Below are 20,787 nucleotides of genomic sequence, written 5' to 3' on the forward strand. Positions count from 1 at the left end.
AATCTGACTTCTTTTGTTTCTTTAGTTCTCAAAGACCCATATTTCAAACATTGTTCTCTTCTTGTTATTGTGATTGAGCCTAATTCTTCTTTTATTTGGAATGGTCTCATGTGGGGGAGAGATCTATTATCAAAAGGTCTAAGACATAGGGTGGAAGATGGATCTTCTATTCACATGTTGTTAGATCCATGGATGCTTAAACCTCTAAGCTTCAAACCTATTTGTTTTAACTCTTTAACTGTAAATATGTATATATCTGACTTTCTCCTCCCATTTAATGCTTGGAATGATGATCTATTGAATAACTTATTAGTTAAGAATGATTTTCAGTATATTTTGGTTCTTCTTGTTAATAGACATATTCATGACAAGTTAATATGGCACTATGATAAATCTAGTTCTTACTCAATTAGAAGTGGATATCAGCTATTTATGAGATATTTGATTGCAAAAGAAGGATCAAGTACTAACGGAATTTGGGAAAGAGTATGGAAGTTGAACATCCCTACCAAAATTCATCATTTTATATGGAAAGCAATATTCTTCCGACGAGGGTGGTGTTACATTATAGAGGTATGAATATATATATATATACATATATATATTTACTGTCTTTTTTGCTGTGAAGAACCCGAAACTGTTGATCATGTGTTATTTTGTTGCCCTCGTACTTTGGAGATTTGAAGTAATTTCTTGTTGTCGTCTGATTTTTGAAGATTTCAATTAAGTTTCGTAGATAGATGGTCCCATCTAAATGCAACATGTTCTTTTGGAGATAGTTGAATTTGATTGTTTAGTTGCTATTAATTTGCTATAGGAAAGGCGATATCTCATTTAGAAGATGAATGTTTGTTTGAGGAGATTTCAATGAGTGCAATTAAGTTTAATTCTATTTCTTTTGTATATATCAAGAGAAATTTTAATTTGGTAGCTCATGAAGTTGCAAAGAGAGCTAGATGTTATAGGCTCTCGGGTGTTTTGTGTAATAATTTTCCAAATTGGGTGATCTCGCTTGTTAAGAATAATGTAAATGTTCCAGGATATCCTTGAGGTTTAGTGAAGTATTATTTTCAAAAAAGAAAAAAACTAGACATTTATTTTGAAAATTATGTTTTTATAATTTCTTTAGAAATATTCATCGTCGTTGGCATTTTATCGATACCGGTAAACAAGCACATGCAATGCCCGTGTTTTTAAATTCTTAGAATATAAAATTTTGAAGGTGCAATTTCTATATTGAATGAAATATTTGTTATTAATTTAAAATAGCTATATTGATATTATTTCAAAAAGTAATGAAAGAAATAATAGATATAATTGTATATATTTTGTATGGTGAAATATATAATGATTTATAATTGTATCATATTTGTTTAATTATGTTCCATTGTATTGTGAAATATATTCAAAATTATTAGAGTTTTCATTCCTTGTAAAGTGCAAACAGTCACTTTTAAACCAAGGAAAGAGAGATAAGAATGTAAAAAGAATAGATGGATGAATAAAATTAAAATCCATATAATTGCAACAAAATTTAAGTTATATGTTGATCTTCATAAATCAAAATTAGATAAAATGATATTTTATTTCCTCATGATTTTTTATGATAATTTTTTTAACCGGTAAAAAATGTAAGCATACTATTAAATCCAAAAAAAAAAAAAAAATCTCAAATATAAAAGGTAGTGTTTCAATATTATAAAGATAATTACATGTGTGATGTTTAACATAACATAAAAACTAAAATGTGAAGAAATGAATATACTAAGGTTTTATTTTAATTTTTTTTCTTAACATGTAACGCTTCAACTTCTAAATTAGATTCTTGAATTGTTATCTTCTCTATTCTTGTAAAGTGCTGTTTTATTCTATCTTCTTCACTCTTCTTGTCCATGTGAATGATAAATTTGAAATTTTATCTATTTGAGAGGATAAAATTGCGATATATTTTAGAGTTCTCTTTCCTCGTCTGAAATTGTATATGAAATTTTTTTAATAATTTATAAGAGAATATTAACTAAAAAAACATGTATTGACTTTTTAGGATTATCTGTAAAATTTGGGTGCATATTAAAAAAACACTACATCCAACTATAACTTATGCAACTTCAAAAGCTATTACACGTGCATTCATTTGACCATAAGAAAATATATGTTAAAGCTTATAATTATGTTAAAACTTATAATTATAAGTTTTAACATATATTTTCTGACGAATTGAACATCATTGGAATTGACACTATGAATGGTGTTCTCCACTTCTATTGGAGTGCACACATTGATGACAAATTTACATAACATATAATTCATCAACTAACTCATGAATAATATTTCTAATACTTACTAATTTTGTATCTCGCATATTTTTAGATGGAGGCATAAAATTTGAGATGATTGGGTGATTCAAAAGAATTTCCTTCCTACATATATAAATTTTCAATTATTATTATTAGTAATATAAAAGTCATAATAAAATTGAAGTAAACAATATAATTTATATATATATCTCTTGTTTATAGCTCTGTTGAATCTACAAAATCTAGTTCAATGAAGATGATACTTGTCATTGTTGTCCCATGCTCCATTCTCCTAAAATAAGAAGAAAGCAAATTTAAATAACTATTTTTTTTCTTCCTCTCTAAAATATATGCTCATGTATAAAACTTACCTTCATACGTTTCAATTTTATAAATGTTTGATGCCAAAATGATTGGTTTAGAATGAATCAAGTCTTCTAAGTATACCTTGTTCAGTACTAAATCATTTCATAATGTCAATTTTATTGTTTTGGAACTACAAAATAAATGATAACATGTAAAAAAAAAACAAAAACAACTATTATTACAAAATTTCATAAGTTTATAAAGATAACATGTGAATTATTTCCTCACCAAAGATCTATAAAAAAAAACATTGATAACTTGTAGAAATACAAGTTATTATGCCTCTTTTATCTAAAACAATTAAGAAAAAAACTCTGAAAATACGACAACATGCTAAGAAAATCCATAAAAATAATTGCAGCATGCGAGATTGTACACACTCAATGTCTAATTTGTCTATTTTAAAGTTGAAATCACTTTGTTTAAGTGTAGAATGTCTGCTGATGCGATCGAATGAGAATTCTCAACTCTTACCCATGATCACATAGTTGGCCGAGTCAGTGACTCCAGGCGATGAGACATGACGCGACACATGGACGATGGAGGTCAAATCAAAGATTTAGTTGGTGGCTGATAAGAAAGCTTTGTTGCAAAGCCAATGAACTTCTGATGTGTAGCAGACGACACATCAGAGTATGAAATTTAATGCACCTTATCGGCACAATCATGAGCAAGAGAAGAAAAGCTATCCTCAAACGTCTATAAATAGTCATGAAAGAGGAACTCCATCTTTCAATACTTGCAACGAAGCAATCATTGAGGAAGCTCGGGAAAACAAGAAATTACACACCACGGCTTGACTCTCTATCCCTATTCCTTCTCTTAAGTGTATTTATTGTTTAAGCATTGCAAAGACTCATTTCTTTAATATGAATACATACTCATTTCATATTTTATCTGTTCTCTCTTTATTTATTACGAGCAGCAAAATTATTTATGGGTTGAGAAGCATCTAGTTAACATGAACTAAACAATAAACCATGCATTTTACTTGTTTTCCGTATGCCTGATGAAATACTTGGATAACTCGAAAGCTTACTCTAAGTAGATTAAATACAGTTTGAAAGAATTAGAGATTTAGAACTCATAAAACAAGAAAAGAGGTTCCTTAGAAATGAGTAACATCTTTTGCATTACACACTCATCGCATGCATCCTAGAGACAGGATAGTGTGGTCATATACACTGAGAAGTGTATGTTCTAATATTGAGTGCATAGCTTTGAACGCATGATTTATATATTTACTTAGGAATTGTTAGCGAATATTCTTTTCAACCCTGATCACCGCATATCTACATTTCACAACCATCGCATATACTATTTTACTTAAAGTATAAACCACATCGCACATAACTTAGTGTTAGAGTAATATCAAAATCAATCTAATTAGTAATCAATTGTATCAAGATCAAAGCATTAGACTTCATTACATACTTTTAAAGCAATCTCTGAGTTCAACCCTAGACTCACCAAGACTCTAGTTGAGCTTGCACTTGGGTTCGACTAGATAAAACAGTGTGTTATAACCACACAATTAATATTCATTAAACATCTATCTTCATAATTGTATTGTTGGGCGAGTTCTTTTCAACTATTGATCTCACGGAAAGTACAATTGCAATAAGATCTTCAAAATGAAATAGATAATTAATACGAAAATTTATAAATAAATAAACATTTGACTCATATATATTATTTAAATTGTTACCTATCATTTTTCCTGTCTTGATAAAGGATTGATCAATCTCATGAAATTGGCTGAAATCATATTTCAACATTTAAAGAGGAAAGGGTTATTCAATATCTTGGATTATAGTAGACAGAGAAAAACTTATTTCAATCTCCGCATTCACATTTGGAAATTTGGAATTAATATTTTTAACATTTTCATTGTCGAGAAATACGATCTATTTTTCACAAGAATATGACCAAATTTTTCAATAACTTTGTTAAACATAACCGCTTGAATTTTTGTTTCCTTGAAGTCACGTGTCTTAAAATAAATATAAATAGTATAAGGAGAAGTTAGTATAACAAATGGTTATGGTCTTAAAATAGAACAAATAATATAACATTTACATTCGTTTTTAATTTGCCAAAAATTATAAACTAAATTGGACCTATGCTAAAAAAATAATAATAATAAATAAATAAATAATAAAAAATAGCAAATCAACATTTGAAATAGAAAAACGAATTAAAAACAAAAAAAATAAATAAATAAACGAATTTATAAAAGTCTAAACCACCCATCAACCATACAAATGAAAATGAAATTGACTTATTAAGAAATATCGTAATTACACATAGAGACTATTGGTGTCTCTCTTGGCCACACCGACCTCTTCTCCAACCAAATCGTCGTCATTTTCCTCTCCAAAATTGGCTTCTCCACCAATAGTGGCGACATCTTCGATTTCAATTCTACCTTGCTTCATCGGGTGTGGATCCCTCTCTTTGCACCAAAACTTCACCACCAACTTCGGCTTCGGCTTCTTCTCCACCAACTTCATTTATTGCTCTTTCGGAGCCACCAGTGATCACTTCAGTTTTCTGTCGTTGACCTTAATCCCAAACAATAGTGCTATCGGGAATAGAATCATTGTCTTTGAATCTATCATCGCAACCATTATTTTCTCCACTCTACTACTTTAAATGTGATTGGTCTATCTGAGAAAATAAAGACTTGTGATAAAAGAAACGTGCAAAGGAAAAAAGTTTAGTAACATTGTAATTCGAATGAGGGTTTTGTAGCCATAAAAGATATTGTGAAAGTTTTTTGTGATACTTCCGATGAGATATTTACGTGACTTACAAATATAGTGTAATTAATCTTCCAATTACGTCCAACAAATACATTAAACTTAAAAACAAATAAACTACAATTGGAAATCAATTAACAAACTATTGAATTTACTTTTTCTTGTTCTAGATCCAAAATATCAATTTAGAAAGTGACGACTGGACTGGTAAGGATTCATGAATTGTATTCATGAAGAAAGAAACTGATTTAGATTGGGATATGAAAATATCAATTAAAAATCGTCAATTGAATTATATTGTGGTGTTAATGTAAATTGTGGAGATCTTATGAACAAAAGAGAAACAAACAATATTGGGTGAAGGTACTTCCTTCCTTGATCGAATCTATCAAGGTGAGTTTAAGACCCCAAGGCAAACTTGTTAATACCAACACCTTCTATATACTTGACCCATCTTTTCACAATGACTCGATAGGAATCACTTTGGAAAAACATACTTTACAACTTACTCTTGGTTGATGGTCGACTAAGTCGAGCCTTTCATCTATGCACCCGTGGATTTAATCGATTAAGTCAAGCCTCCAAAGTAGACTTGTCGATTGAGAACAAAAAAACAAAATCATTAAAAGGAGATGAAAATTGAAAAAATTATACGTAAAATAAAATTTGAAATTGAAGATAAGATCAAATATGATATTTGAAAAAAAAATTACATTCAATTTTTAAAATTAAAAAAGTGTAAGAAGATAATTTAGGAGAAGATGAGGATTCATGCTAAAAATAGGCTTAATTTTCAAAACAAAATGATTACCAAACATAGTCAATATGATTCAAAATTTTAAAATAAGACTAATTAATAAAAATGAATTTTTTTTTCTAATATTTCACGTCTAAAACAAAATTATAATAAAGATAATCATAAAAACATGATTTAGTTATGATTATCAGAAGATCCAATATAAAGGGAAAATTAAAAGGATATTGTACTTTTAGAAGGACCTTTAATATTAATATTGTTATTTTCAAAACTTATTAGAGAAATATTGTTGTTTTGGAAATTTGAGGCTAGAGGTCGAACGTTGAGAACTCGACTAATGTGGAGGTCGAACGTTGAGAACTCGATGAACAAAGAAAAACTTGGAAACAATACATAAGCCGAAACTTCAACCCTCGATAAGGAAAATCTCGCGAATCTCGCTTAGGTTGTCGAAGGTTGAAGTTTCGACACACATCCACCCTCGAGATTGCAGGTTTCCCTCATAGAGGAAATAAAGTAATGAAATGGTATACTATATGTATTTGTGTACTCGAGATGCTTCTAACAACCTATGCATTTTGTTATCATTTTGAATTAGGCGGAGGCTTGTGAGATTGACGTGAGGGGGTGGGGATGGCTATATTTCTGGGAGCGAACTCTAGGCAAATATGAAGTGTATGGATACAAGTTATGCCTTGGAATGAAAGACAATTCTGAATTAGCTTTGTCTACAAACAAAAAAGTAGATCCATAATAAAAAAAAGTGTTTGTGATTGTTCCAGAAGAAATGAAAGCTAGTAATCATTAATGGAAAAATAACAATATTAATAAAGAGAGCGAGATCTTAGGAGAGAGCGAGAGAGCGAGAGCGAGAGCGCAAAAGCGAGAGTCTTCACTTTATTTGAACTTTCCATAGAAATATATATAAAAAAAAAAGAGAAAAAATAGCTAATAATCATACTATAATCGAATAATCATTAGACTATAATTGAATATATTAGATTATTATATTATAATCAAATAATCATTAGACAATAAATTGAATATATTGGATTATTATACTATAATTTAATAATCATTAGACAATAAATTGAATAAATGAATTATAATTAGATTATTATATTATAAATTGAATATATTAGATTATTATAATGTAAAACTTTATTGATTACAAAAAAAAAAAAAAAATTGAATATACAATAAGATTATTATAAAAAAAAAATGAATATAATAATAAATATATAAAAAAAATTGAATATACAATAAAATGAATTATATATAAAAAAATTATTTATTATTCAATCCTTAACTATCTGGAGCCCGTCTTAGTAACGAAGAAACACTTCCTTCAATTATATCTAACTGGTTACAAAATCCACACCGTTATCGAGTAGCTGGTTCTTTCCAATCCATCTCGTTGTGATAACATGAAACTTTTCGGGTGTCAGTTTATGTTTATTTTGTTGGATGTCAGTTTTAAATTCAAAAGTTCAACAAAGCAATTGAAGATATCAAAGAAATAAATCGAAGCTGTCTAGTTTTTTGACAACATTAGTTTAGAGCAATAAACTTACACATGATGGAGATTCAGATGGGGTGATGACGACAAATCTATCAGAGTGCATAAATGGAGTCCTCAAAGGAGCTCGAATGTTGCCTATAAAATGCTCTTTGCTCAGATAACATTCTTCAAATGCGTGAACTATTTCGAGAAAGAAGAGCAGAAATAAGGGTTGCATTGGAAGCGTCAAGATAAACCCAGGACCTATTGATCCCGATGTTTTGTACTGACCTAGTCCAATATCATCGATCATAGTGTTGTATGGCGAGATCGTAACTACTGGAGAAATATCTTGTAGACTCGAGAGGCAGGATTTATTCAGTTGGATGCATTTCGATCACAGCCTTGGTCGAGAGATGAGGCCGAGACGCATACATTCCAATAATGTCTATTGGAGAGTGCACTATCACTCACAAGACATAGAAGTGTTGTTTGGGGTTACCTGTTTGACGATAAGCCCGTCAACCAGAAGTGATGTACGAATGACTAGTTAAAAGTTTTCAACTGTACCTCGGTGCGACCCACCTGCCGACAGATTAAAGGATTGAGTTAAGTTTAATATGGTTAGGAACACAATTTCGTGATCTCACAGATGATGCAGACGAGGAAAACCGTCATAAGATATGTGCGAGCATATTATACTACAAATGATGAGTGAAGTCTGTTTTCAGATAAATCAAGTCATTTTGTCACTTGATGTTCTTGCCACTGTTAGCTAACCTCCATGATGCAGGGCGGTATTCGTGGGGTGGAGCATGTTTTGCATGGTTGTATAGACAACTATGCAAAACAACAAGACCTGAGGTTCAAGAGATAGCTATGTCTCTCATACTTTTGCAATTACGACTCAGAGGCTGGGTCCCTTCGTCTTCATACATACATGGACATTGGTCGGGTCGTAGAGAAGCATAATGAATATTTATATTATGAAGCGCCTACAGAAGTACCAGAGCAACATCAAGAACCCAGCAAACCTCAAGTTCGAAGGCGACGACGACAACCAGCTCGAAATCGACGACGTCCACCTTGTGGGACACATTGATTTTTGTAATTATTTTTATATAAATGAGATATTTAATTTAAATTTTTTTATTTTTATGAGTTATTATTTTTTTTTAATTTATTCTTTTAGAGTTTAAATAAAAAAATCATAATAAAATAATAAATATTTTTAGAACTTTTTTTATAAAATGAAAAATTAAAAAAAAAAAAAAAAAGGAAAGGATTAGAAAGAAGAATGTGGAATGTGTAATAATTAAAAAGGAAAAAAAAAGGAAAATTTGTATGGTATTCTCGCTCTCGCTCTTCACAAATTGAAATCTCAGGCCAACTCCACTGATCTCTCATTCATTTCAACAACAATTCCAGACAATTCCATTCTTTCCCACTAATTCATAATAAGCCAACTCAGGCATGAAATTTCAATTACTTTTGTTTCATTCCATCTTAAATCTCATCTTAAACAGTATAACAATTTTAAAAAAAAAAGTAAAACAGATGGGTAGAGTCTTAAAGATATAATGAAAAGAACAACTAATATAATATTCATATTAATTTTTATTTTGCCAAAAATTCATTTTTAATTACTGGAATGTAATTTTTTTAGTTGGATACAATTCATGAATCTACTAGGATTAAATTGTACTGGTTTAGTTATAAATATATTTTTATTGGGTTTTATTCATGATTTAGTGTGGAGACTTTTAAATTCTTGATTTACTTGTATGTGTTCATGGTTGAAACTTCTAAATTTATTGTGACATACGTAAGGTAAAAAGGGAAGGGAAAGATTCTCCCCTATTGTCCCATTTATATATTATAGATTATCATAGACATTTTCATAAAATTGAGATCTCAAGATTGCCGTTAAGATCAACATTCTAAAGCTTGGTTCAATGAGAAATTACACAAGAAAACAAAATTAATGGTTGGCATACATTCTAAATGCCAATGATTTGATTTCCATCCTTATAAATATTGAACGAAAAAGAAAAAAAAATGAGTTCAATAATTTCATGAGTGAGAATCAAACCATCAACATTTAATCAGCGTTTCATTCACAAAACCATGCTTGAATTGACAATTAAATATCTACCTACCTAAAATTTTTCTAGATCAAACAAAATGCAGGGACCAATATGATTCATTTTTAGAGAAAATTACAAAAACTACCCCTAAACTATAAGCATTATCGCAACCATACCTCGAATTTTCTATTTGATCATTGAATCTCAACTTACAAAATTGTTACAATTATACTCTTACATGTTTTAAATTGCACAAACTATCCATGAACCAAAAGTGCTTTTTTAATTCAACCCTCTCACTATAAAATTGTTAATCAAAATAAAATATATTGACAGTAAAATATTAATCAAACCTGAGTCCAAAATTAGTATAATGATATTCCCTACCTACTTATTTTTGGTATGCCCTGCTTTCTCTATTTGATATAAAATGTTTTGTCAATTACAAGCTAAGTTACAATAGAAATAGGCTGAGATATCCATCTATGTACTACCTATTGTCTCAACCAAGAATCAATACATAAGAAATTGAATTGTCTTCGAACTAAGTTGTATTCTAAATATTGAATCAAAACTCCAATCAATTCTGTTGTCCTAGTTTTTTTTTCTTTTTAATATCCGTAAATGTATGAGTTAGTTTATGCGCACCTTGATTAATCCCACCGAACAACAAAGCACATCCCTCTTTGTCATATGAATACCTCAGGCTGCCATAACAACAACCAGTAGAGTGAGCTGAAGCAGCAATAAATGTAAACTGCACGACAAAGTTTTAGCCCCTCTCATCTCCTTCCCAATTGTTCTTCTCCTTTGGCCCCGTTGGCCCACCCTCTCCAAACAATTCCCCTGGTAACTTTCTGAATATATTTGCAACTGAAAGCCGAATTCTCAATGGAAGGTGATCGATCATGTTGTCAAGCTTTGTTCTCAAGCTGTAGACAATAGTTGGACCCCATTCTCTCGTGAACTGCAACCAACAAGGCTCCATGATGCCATTGCATCTCAAGTACTCTGCTGCAACTATTTCATAATGGATGCTTGAATCAACAAAAAAATGACTACGTGCGCAGTCATTCCTTATTCCGATCCCGAGCTTTGCAGAGCCTTGAATGTAGACCCCAGGATGAGGATAACTAGCATGTCCACTTTTTGAGGAGTAAACTATGGCTTTGTTTCCTTCTATGAATTCCAAATTGTGAGCATCCACCCATTCACCACCACTGTGTTGGGAGAAGTAAATGCTACAAAGTTCTCCACTAAAGTTGCAGATCCTGAGAGTGATATGCTCCCAATCCCCAACATGTTGTCCAATCTTCCCTAGACTAATATTCATAATTCCAAGTTTCAGAGTGGCTGGTCCATTGAAGGGACAGAAAACCCACATAGCCATATCCGTGAATGTCCCTCCCAGAGCTGGCTTCACATGAACGTAAAGCTTGGCGCTTTCCAGATTTCCATATATGATCTTGTCTCTACAGCCATCAGTTGGCAAATCCATCCAACATTCCCTATCATTTCTCCCACCACCAGGCAAATTCGTGCCACAAACATGTATGGCCTCCCCAGATGACATGCCATCTCTGTGTAATAGCACCCCATTTTCAAAAAACCATGAAACAGAAGATGGAAAGTAGATCTCTTTGGGATGGAAGAAGATAGTGGGTCCATAGTGATTGATTAGAGCATGAATCTGATTAAGGTTGGGCATTGTATGTAGTGTAGAATCCAGGTTTTTTAAGCAAGCAATAGGAAGCTCTTTTTCAGTGCCTTTGTAACTACAACAATGAAATGTTCCTACAGGAACTCCCCTACCAAGCATCCCTCGATGACATGCTCTTGTACTCCAAATCTGTACTAGAAAGTTTTTACATTTAGTACTGATATTAAACATTAAGCGATAAGTTTCGCATTTGTCGGTTAAATCAGCTCGAACGCACCTTACTTCACCCACTTCAGGCTTTTCTAGCTTGTTAGTGACAAAATAACCCATGGATTTATAACCATCAGGTGGTTGAGGTAGCCAAATGTAGGCACATTCACTGTACTTCTCCTCAAACCAATCATCTGGACTCCATATCAATGTATAATCAAGAGGTTCCACAAGGGCTGGCAATTTAACAATGTTGCTAATATAATCACTTTCTTGAAAATAACCATCGACTTCCCTCGCAACAAGAAGGTAACCGTGTAGGGGCCGATCATTAGGTTGGCAATAGTGACCAAGGCAGTGAAATCCTTCAGGTATCCTTAATGGTCTGTAGAATGTGACACCATTATTTCCTCGGCGTGTCAGATTGCAACCCCATATGGAAACAAATTGGGTAATTTTGAGAACCTCAATCTCCCCAAGACTTGCTATTCCAGAAGCAAAACCTCCACCTAGGATGACATACATCAAATTCACTAAAGGAGGATCGATATTTATTACGCATATAACTGCAACTACACAACTAAAAGCTCTAGACCTTTTAATTACTTATCAAAAGTTAGATTACTTGGTAAAATCAACACGTTTCGACACCTATATTTAAAGAAACTAGAGACATTTTAAACTTTTTCTTGAAATGAAATCAAAATCGGCTAATAGTATCGAGAGAATGTTGGCTGACAATAATATCAGTAGGAACAACACAAAACAACATTAAAGAAGTACTCAAGTATTAAATCATTAACAAATGTTACAACATTAAATACATATTTACAATTTCTTCAAGATTTTCCTCTACTGAAAATTTGTCCAAAAACTTCCCAGGCTATAGTGACCTCAAATGTTAATGGATGCTCTGTTCCACCACCATCCTTTTACATTGTGTGAATGCATCACTTTTTAGCTCGAAGTGGAATTTTTGGAAAATGTAAAATAATTGCCTGATAGTTTTCAATAACAGGAGATCAACATCATATTTCTCTCCTACTTCAACATTAGAAATTTTAGACTACGACAAACCCAATTAGCTTAGTGCGGGAAACAAGAAATAAGTAGTTAGTCCAATACTCCTTATCAACAAAAGCCATACATTGAGTCAGAGACTCAGGAACAAACAAAGAATTGCCTCAAATTCAATGAGAAGTAACAGGGAAACAAATAAAACAAACAATGAACAAACGCCTTCCACTCATTTTTATTTGAGAGTATCATATACCTTGAGGCCATTCAGGAGTTGGGGAAGGCAACGAGAAATAGTCAGGCTCATCTGAGGGCAAAAGGTAGTGGACATTGCTCCAGTGGAACCAGTTGCATCCAGATGCCATCTGGAGGAACAAGGAAAAGTTATAAAAGGAAAATACCCTCCCCCTCCAAAAAAAAAAAAAAGAAACTTGCATTCTCTTGTACCCTCATCATGACAAGATCGACAATTGAACTCTTATAGTAATAATAATGTAAATGTCATTCCATACTTATAAGAGACATCATCCAATCAAATTGATTAGTTCACCTGAATTGAAGAAAAACTTGGTTCGGAAAACACAATGACCTGAGTAATATAAAACCATGGCCAATTTTTAATGCTAAGACCTACCGAGACTCAACTTAAATAGGCCCTTGACATTTTAAGTTTAATGGCTATTATGAAGATGACAGCATGGTGATGGGGAGAGTTTCCTTGAAGTTCGGAGCACAAATATGAAAAACATGGTAGCAAACAAATGCTTAACAAACAATTCCATGAACACCAGTTTATCAGGCCAAATTCATACTTTTCATTTGATTAAACTTTATTGCTCATCATGAATTTGGAAAGCCCTGAGCCTAACAACTCTATGCCTGCTACAGCTATGATAAATTGTGAGGTCAACAACCAATTCATTTCCCTTTTCTTTCCAAAAGTATTTCTTTTCCCACATAGCAAACTCCCATTTCCGTTTTTTTTTTTTAAAAAAAAAAAAGAAACAAAAAAAACAAAACCTACTTCACCAATATCAATAACCAATTTTTTTCCTTCTATTCCAAAGTTCCAAACCTTCTTCTCCAACAAAATTTCACAAAATCAAGAAACCAAAATGTCATATATGCGTAATTCTAGAATACCAGATATTAGTCCTACAAATTATTACCCCCTTTTAAGAATTCAGTCCTCAAAATTCAACGAAGTGTATTTGAATCCTACTTTTTAAGGTTATCTTTATAAAGTACAATGGGATTCAGCCCCATAACAATCACTGAATGTGTAGATTCCAAATTATACATGTTCTCTAATAACTACTAGATACAAATTTGAGATATTTTGTAGTATTTCTCTTGTACATCTAAGAGTGCAAAACCGCATTGTGGCGGCATCCTCAAAAAATTTCTCCAATAATATGCACAACGAGAGTGCTTTACTGCCGCAGGATTCTTTCACCCTTTCTTCTAATGGCTTTATGTAACTGCTGCAAGCACCCCTTGATCAGAGATCATCGTATTCCACCGGCTTCCTTTAGGAAAACCAGATAATTAATTTTAACAACAATGAGTTTCAAAAGGTCGAGTTTGATAGTGGAGAAAACGGACGACTGTCAGCTTTCTAGACGAGCAAAAGGTTGAAATCAAGCCTCTTAAACAATCAAAACATTAAAAAAGAAAGAAACCAAGAGCTAAATTCAATGTTGGACTGAAGTTAGTAAATAAAACCTAGAAATGGGATTATAAACAAAAATAAATAAATAAATAAAAAAACAACAACAACAACAATTACAAGGACGCCGCACCTGGAAGAATGTGGCATTGGAGAGCGATTGAAGATGGAATTGAGCCTTAAGGGCGGCATTTTCAGGTATGAACGAGCATCATATAGATCAAATCATTCGGGGAATGAGGAAAAAATGGAGGGAAAAAGCTAAGAATCGATGTGAGATTAGGTTTGTCCGATTTGTGTGGACTTCACCAATCAAAAATCATCAATGGAGAAATAGGAAAGAATCGAATACATTCTCTCCACCAATTGGGAAATTCCTAAAAATAGGAGTATTAAACAAATTTGGGGAACTGCTAAAACTATGTCACGTTTAAAAGGGTGAAAGATTTTAAATGTCCAAACTGCCCCCGTTAAACCCTAAAACGTGATTTTAAATGTCCCATCTGGCCATCTCTCTCGCCATCTGCTCTCGAATTGTCAATCTCTCCATCTTCGGACGGACGGCAGGTGAAACAAATTGTATCTTCCGACGGAGGCGGCGCGACAAGGCGACTTGGACGGCGTGGCGACGGAGAAATTTTCGTTACTGAGAAAATTTTATTTGGGCAGATTAGTTAAGGGAAGTTCTACCAAGAATTGAAGTTCATCGCCTCATTTCGATGTTTTATGTCCTTCATTGAATGCCAAATATTTACATAGTTAACGCAAAATAAATATTGGTTATTTAGAGTGGTGAAGTGCAATTTTAATGCTGATTTTAAATTGATTTAGGAAAATTTGCTTCCATTTGAAAGTTCAATTCTTGTGATTGATTGGGTTTGATATTGAGAAATTTGTACGGATGACCCATTGGGTTTGATATTGAGATATTTCGATGTTTTATGTCTTTCATTTGAAAGTTCATTTTTTGGGTCCAAAATGTCAAATGACCCATTTTTAAAAAATAATGTCAATTGACCCTCTGATATCATCGTCATACCAATAAATTACCCTCACAAGTGTCTCAATCTATAAGTCTCGCTCTCGTCTGAACACTGATTTGACAATTTTCACGGCTGAAGTCTCAAATCAATAATACCAAAACACAATACAATGATGATTTCTTTAAACTTCAAACTCCATTTCAATGGTGATTACTTCTCTGGTTTTCGACGAGGTTTTGTTGAACGGAGATTTCCAAGACGAGACTTTTCATAATGGAACAAGTTTTTCATAACGATGTTTCATTATTTTGAGTTTGTTTCATTATAGGGTGGGGGGAGAGAGCGAGATTAAGAGAGAGAGCGAGATAGAGAGAGAGCGAGATTAAGAAAGAGCGAGATTAAGAAAGAGCGAGATTAAGAAAGAGCGAGAGTAAGAAAGAGCGAGAGTACACTTCAATTGCTTGTGCAACTTAATGACAAATGTTCTCTTGCTTTGTAGGATGACAGAAAAGTGTCTACTTATTCAATATGGAAGTGATTAGGATGAGAATGAAAGTTCATATATTGGGAGAGAGTTGATATGAATCATTGTGTCTGTTACATTGAAGTATGAAGAACTTAAATCTCACATCTACAGGGGTTACAAATGTCAGTTCTTCAGAGATTGATCTTATAATGAGAGTTAAATATAAGCTTGAATATGAGCCCTTCCACAATATATAAGGAATGATGATGATGATGTTCGCTTCCTTCTTTCCTGAGAAGAGCTTAGTAGACTTCAGTTATCTATAATGCTAAAATCGAATTAGGACGAAAATATTAGAATGGGGTTTGAAAATGTGAGTTATGATGATACGACTGTGGACAGACAATATGAGAAATCATATTAGTTTTATCGGAAGGATGATATTCCATTGTCTACCAACACTATACCATCAACATTATCACTAGACGACAATCACACTAATCCAGCAAAATTGAATTTAGAATTGGGCAGTACTTCAGTTGTTGGTAATAAGAGATCATTTAGACTTGATTATATGGATTGTGGTCATCCAGAGCAACGTTGTGGTCCTTCAGTGGATGTTAATGAAACACCAATAGGATTGAATGAAATGGATCGTGATCATAGAGATGTGTGTTGTTCTACAACAACTGCAATGATTCCACTATATGTGTCTTCAAGTCATAGGGGAGAGTTGATTATGCCTGGTACCTCTTCATCTGGGACAGAGAACGTTGAAGTTGGTCAACTATTTTTGAGTAAAAAGGACTTGAAAATGCGATTACCTATTTTGTCCATCAACAAAAATTTTGAATTTAGGGTCAGGAAGTCAACCAAATCTTTGTTCACTGTCAAATATATTGGGGAGACTTGTAAGTGGAGCCTTCATGCAATGAAAATGGAAGAGTCTGATATATTCAATATCACAAAGTACTGCAGTTTGTACACATGTTCCATCGGAATTCTGAATCACGACCATAGACAAGCAACTTCTACGGTTGTTGGTCAGTTGATTAAAGATAATTTTACAGGAATAGGACGTATTTATAAACCTTGTCATATCTTGAGGATATGAGGAGAGATTATGGCGTGAACATAAGTTATGTAAACATGGGCTGCAAGGGAAGCCACATATGATCTCACTAGAGGTACTCCAGAATACTCATACTCCATATTACATGCTTATGGGGAAGCATTAAAAATAGAGAATCCAGGTACAGTGTTTGAGATCGAACTTGAAGATGAGGTGCATTTCAAGTATATTTTATGGCATTAGGGCCTTGTATTAGAGGTTTCGCAAGCTTTCAGCCTGTGATAATTGTTGATGGGTCGCACTTGAAAGGAAAGTACAAAGGGACCATGTTGGTAGCGGTTTCTATGGACAGGAATAATCAATTATACCCACTAGCATATGCAATAGTGGACAATGAAACCGATCGATCATGGAAATGGTTTATGTCGAACTTGAAATGCAGTATCAGATAACCCGATAATTTGGTGTTTGTGTCTGAGCGGATGGTATCTATCAGTAATGCTATTCGTGCATTTTTTTTCTCACGGTATTTCATGGATTGTGCACGTGGCACATAAAACAGAATCTTATTACAAACTTTTGTTAGGGCTAATGCCCTAAGCTCCCGTAGGGTTCTGTAGTTTGTAAACATCTGTATTGAACAAACGCTTGTGATGTAATAATATGAGATATTTTCTTCATTGTTGTCTATGAAACATGAGATGTTTTATTTGCATTTACCACAAACCAATAAACTAAAATCCCTGGTTGTCGTTGTAACTTAAACATGTATGTAGAGACATACAATCGGATCATGCCTTAAGTGATAACCAAAATGGTCTGTAGTATATGGATGTCGGAGGGAAACCTTATCCTGGTGACACTACGAATACGACCCACTTTGTAGATAGTTACAAGTGTTGTGACGTGCTACAGATGGTCTGATCCTGATCATTCATGTAGAGACATGCAAGCGGGGGTGTGCTATACATGTCCTATACAAAGGAGTTTGTATAAGACCGGACCATGAAGTATTTAGTTTTGTTATATAATGTTGTTCATGACAAAGACTTCACTTCACTAGGATGACCATAGGTAATATGACTTTAATCCTGAGTGAGTTGGGAACCTTGCCTTTGAGGGCTGTTCTTTGATTTGCATGGGTGCCAGGGGCCAGATTGCCGACTCAAACCTTCCACTTTTGGGATTCGTCTTAATGAGAAGTTGGAAACTCAATTACACAAGATGGAATTCACTCCTTCCCCGAAGTAGAGGTAAATAGATAGATTGCTCCCTTAAGGGCTGATTCCGGAGCTTGAACGATGTGGCGCCACACACCTTCTCATGACCCGAGAGGTATCCACTCATAATAGAACTATGATGTATTATTCATTAGAGGGATCAATGGTACTTAAAGAGTTAGACGTAACTACAAAGGCAAAACGGTGAATTAGCCTAGTTGTACTTACGAGCATCTGTGAAGGGTTATCATACTGTTGACTGGTTATATTTGATGCACACATAAATATATCTGCGGTGAGAAGAGTTCAACTGTCGGTCTTTAATGGAGTACCCGACAGTTAACGAATGGTGGATCTCGTGACTAAAGATTTTAATCAACTAATCACGTACCGTTGGAGCTTCAAGCTACAGGTCTATAAGGTCCCCTTAGTAGCTCAATGGATTCAAGTTGAGAATCAATATTTGGGTCAGTTTGAAGTGTTCAGATTGACAAAAGGGGGTTTGACTATATATGATATGATTAAACTTATTCAATTATATATGATATAGTTGACATGATGTATGAGATACATTAATTGGAGGAATTTGATGTAAACATGATTTATATTTAGTAGAAGAGAAAAGAACTATAGTTTAAATGTTGAATATGATGTGATATTAAAACTATAGGTTATAAATATAATATGATAAGTTAGTTATTATATTAATTTATAATTAAAACAATTATGAGATAGTTGGTGGCGGTTTCTCCTTAACCGTACATGAAAGTAGGAGGTTTTATTCAGTTTTCATAATTGAAGGATAAAATGAAAAATGTTTTCATTTTTGTAAGAATTGCTTCATTTGAGTACACTGCCTATCGTTTAACTCACGGAAGACTACACGACAACTTCATGTGTTTGTCTAAATGATCGTGTACACGCGCATTTGTCTAAATAATCGTGTAATCTTTTACTCAACGATTGTGTGCCTGAGTGATTTTCTCTAAACGATCGTGTAAACAATCAAGCTGTTTTTTCCTAAATGATCATGTACCTGCTATCTTTTACTAAACGATCAAACACAAAGTCTATATGATAGACTCTATACTTTCTTACTTGCTTGGTCGTTGAATTTGATCGTAGTTTCCTCCTTCCCTCTACCAAATCTAACAGAGCTCACACCTCCTAGATTCTCACTCCGAGAATACCAAGGTCACTGAGTGCAAGTGTTCGAAAGGTTGCCTGTTCGTGGAGAAGGTTGTACGTGTTTGACCAAACAATCTACTAGACGATTGGGGTTGGCGTTCTAAGAGACAGCGAGAGGTACTAGTCCAAGACTCCACGAGAGCAAGAGAAAATTAGAAGAAGAGTTCTTCAAAAGGTATGTCTCTCGTTCCTTTGTATTTAATTTATAGATGCATGCCGTTATTTGTTCTGAAATGCATAACTAGTTTGTATGTTTGTGAATGCTTGTAATTCTATCACAATGAAGTTTGAACGAACTTGCTTCCACTTATAGGTTATCTTTGATAAGAGTTCCTTCAACTTTAAGGATAGTACGGTTGTTGGGATATTTAAAGATGCAACAAGGTCATTTCGTATGACAGAGTTCCAGACAAAATGGGACAAACTCCGTAGTTTTCGAGACGGTGTTGTCACGAAATATCTGGAAGACATCGGCCTTTAAAGGTAGGCATAAGTTTACCAAATAGAACGAAAATATGACAACTTGATGTCCAATAGTGCAGAGTGTTCCAATTCGTTAACTAAAGAGTATCGGATATTGCCCATAGTATGCTTGATTGAACATGTTAGAGGAATGCTCCAATCGTGGTTCTACGAACGAAGGAATTACTAGGCATCTCGAATGACATTGCATTCTTACTACCGTGAAACCCAATTGGCAAATGAGGCCAATAAGGGCAGACGATATCGGGTTGAGCCTATTGATTGTTATCGAGTCCATGTGGAGATAATCGATTGGACGGTTTTGTGAATCTTCACACGAAGGAATGCACGTGTAAGGAATTCGATTCACTTGGTATCCCGTGTTCACATGCAATTGTTGCCCCCAAGGAACGAAACATATCCATTCAGAGTCTTTGTAGTCGATTTTATATAGTGGACTCTCTAATGATTGCGTATGTGGAGTCTATAAATCCACTTGGGCACATATCTGAATGGAAGAGAGCTCCTAGATATGTAGAAAAGACTATCTTTCCTCCAAAGTTTGTGGCACAAGTCGGGCAACGGAGAATGAAAATAATACCATCCAGAGGAGAATTTCGCAGACAAATGAAATGTGTTCGGTGTGGGAATTATGGGTATAACCACCAAAATTATAGCGAACCGCTCACAACCATGCGACGTACTGAAAATGCCAGAAACCGTGACTCAAATACCTCTCATCTAGTTTAGTTTATAACTAACTTTATCTTGTAACGATCTGTTGGTATGTGTTATAAATACCATTGATCAAGCCCTAAAGAAGAGTTTTTCATACTTTCTATTTTTTCTATAAACAAAAACAAGCTATAAGCAATCTTCATTTTTCTGTAAACAAAAAACAATAACAAGTTGGAGTATGAGTATTTTTTCTATAAAAGAAAGTGAATCTTTTTCCAAATCACGAAAACACAATCTTGTTATCAAATCATATCGAAATCTCGCTCTCTTAGTGTTTGAACTTTGAACCTTAAACTTTGATATAATGTTTTATATACCATTGATATAATGAA

General features: G+C 33.5%; 1 protein-coding gene across 4 annotated transcripts; it reads right to left on the reverse strand.

The window, feature by feature from the left end:
* Window positions 1–9,991: 9,991 nt before the first annotated feature.
* On the reverse strand, window positions 9,992–15,117 carry LOC120068509. Of its 4 annotated transcripts, none has more exons than XM_039020303.1 (4): window positions 14,460–15,117; window positions 14,017–14,182; window positions 12,914–13,022; window positions 9,992–12,149 (listed from the first exon to the last, which is right to left on the reverse strand). In XM_039020303.1, the coding sequence occupies exons 2-4, from the start codon at window positions 14,047–14,049 to the stop codon at window positions 10,543–10,545; spliced, it is 1,749 nt and encodes a 582-aa protein (XP_038876231.1). In that variant the 5' UTR covers window positions 14,050–14,182; window positions 14,460–15,117; the 3' UTR covers window positions 9,992–10,542. The 4 variants fall into 4 exon arrangements, with proteins under 4 accessions (XP_038876231.1, XP_038876230.1, XP_038876232.1 ...); XM_039020302.1 differs by having other exon boundaries at window positions 14,017–14,186; XM_039020304.1 differs by having other exon boundaries at window positions 14,017–14,275.
* Between the last annotated feature and the right edge of the window lie 5,670 nt (window positions 15,118–20,787).

Source organism: Benincasa hispida, chromosome 12 (genome assembly GCF_009727055.1).
Source record: "Benincasa hispida cultivar B227 chromosome 12, ASM972705v1, whole genome shotgun sequence".
Classification (NCBI taxonomy): Eukaryota; Viridiplantae; Streptophyta; class Magnoliopsida; order Cucurbitales; family Cucurbitaceae; genus Benincasa; species Benincasa hispida.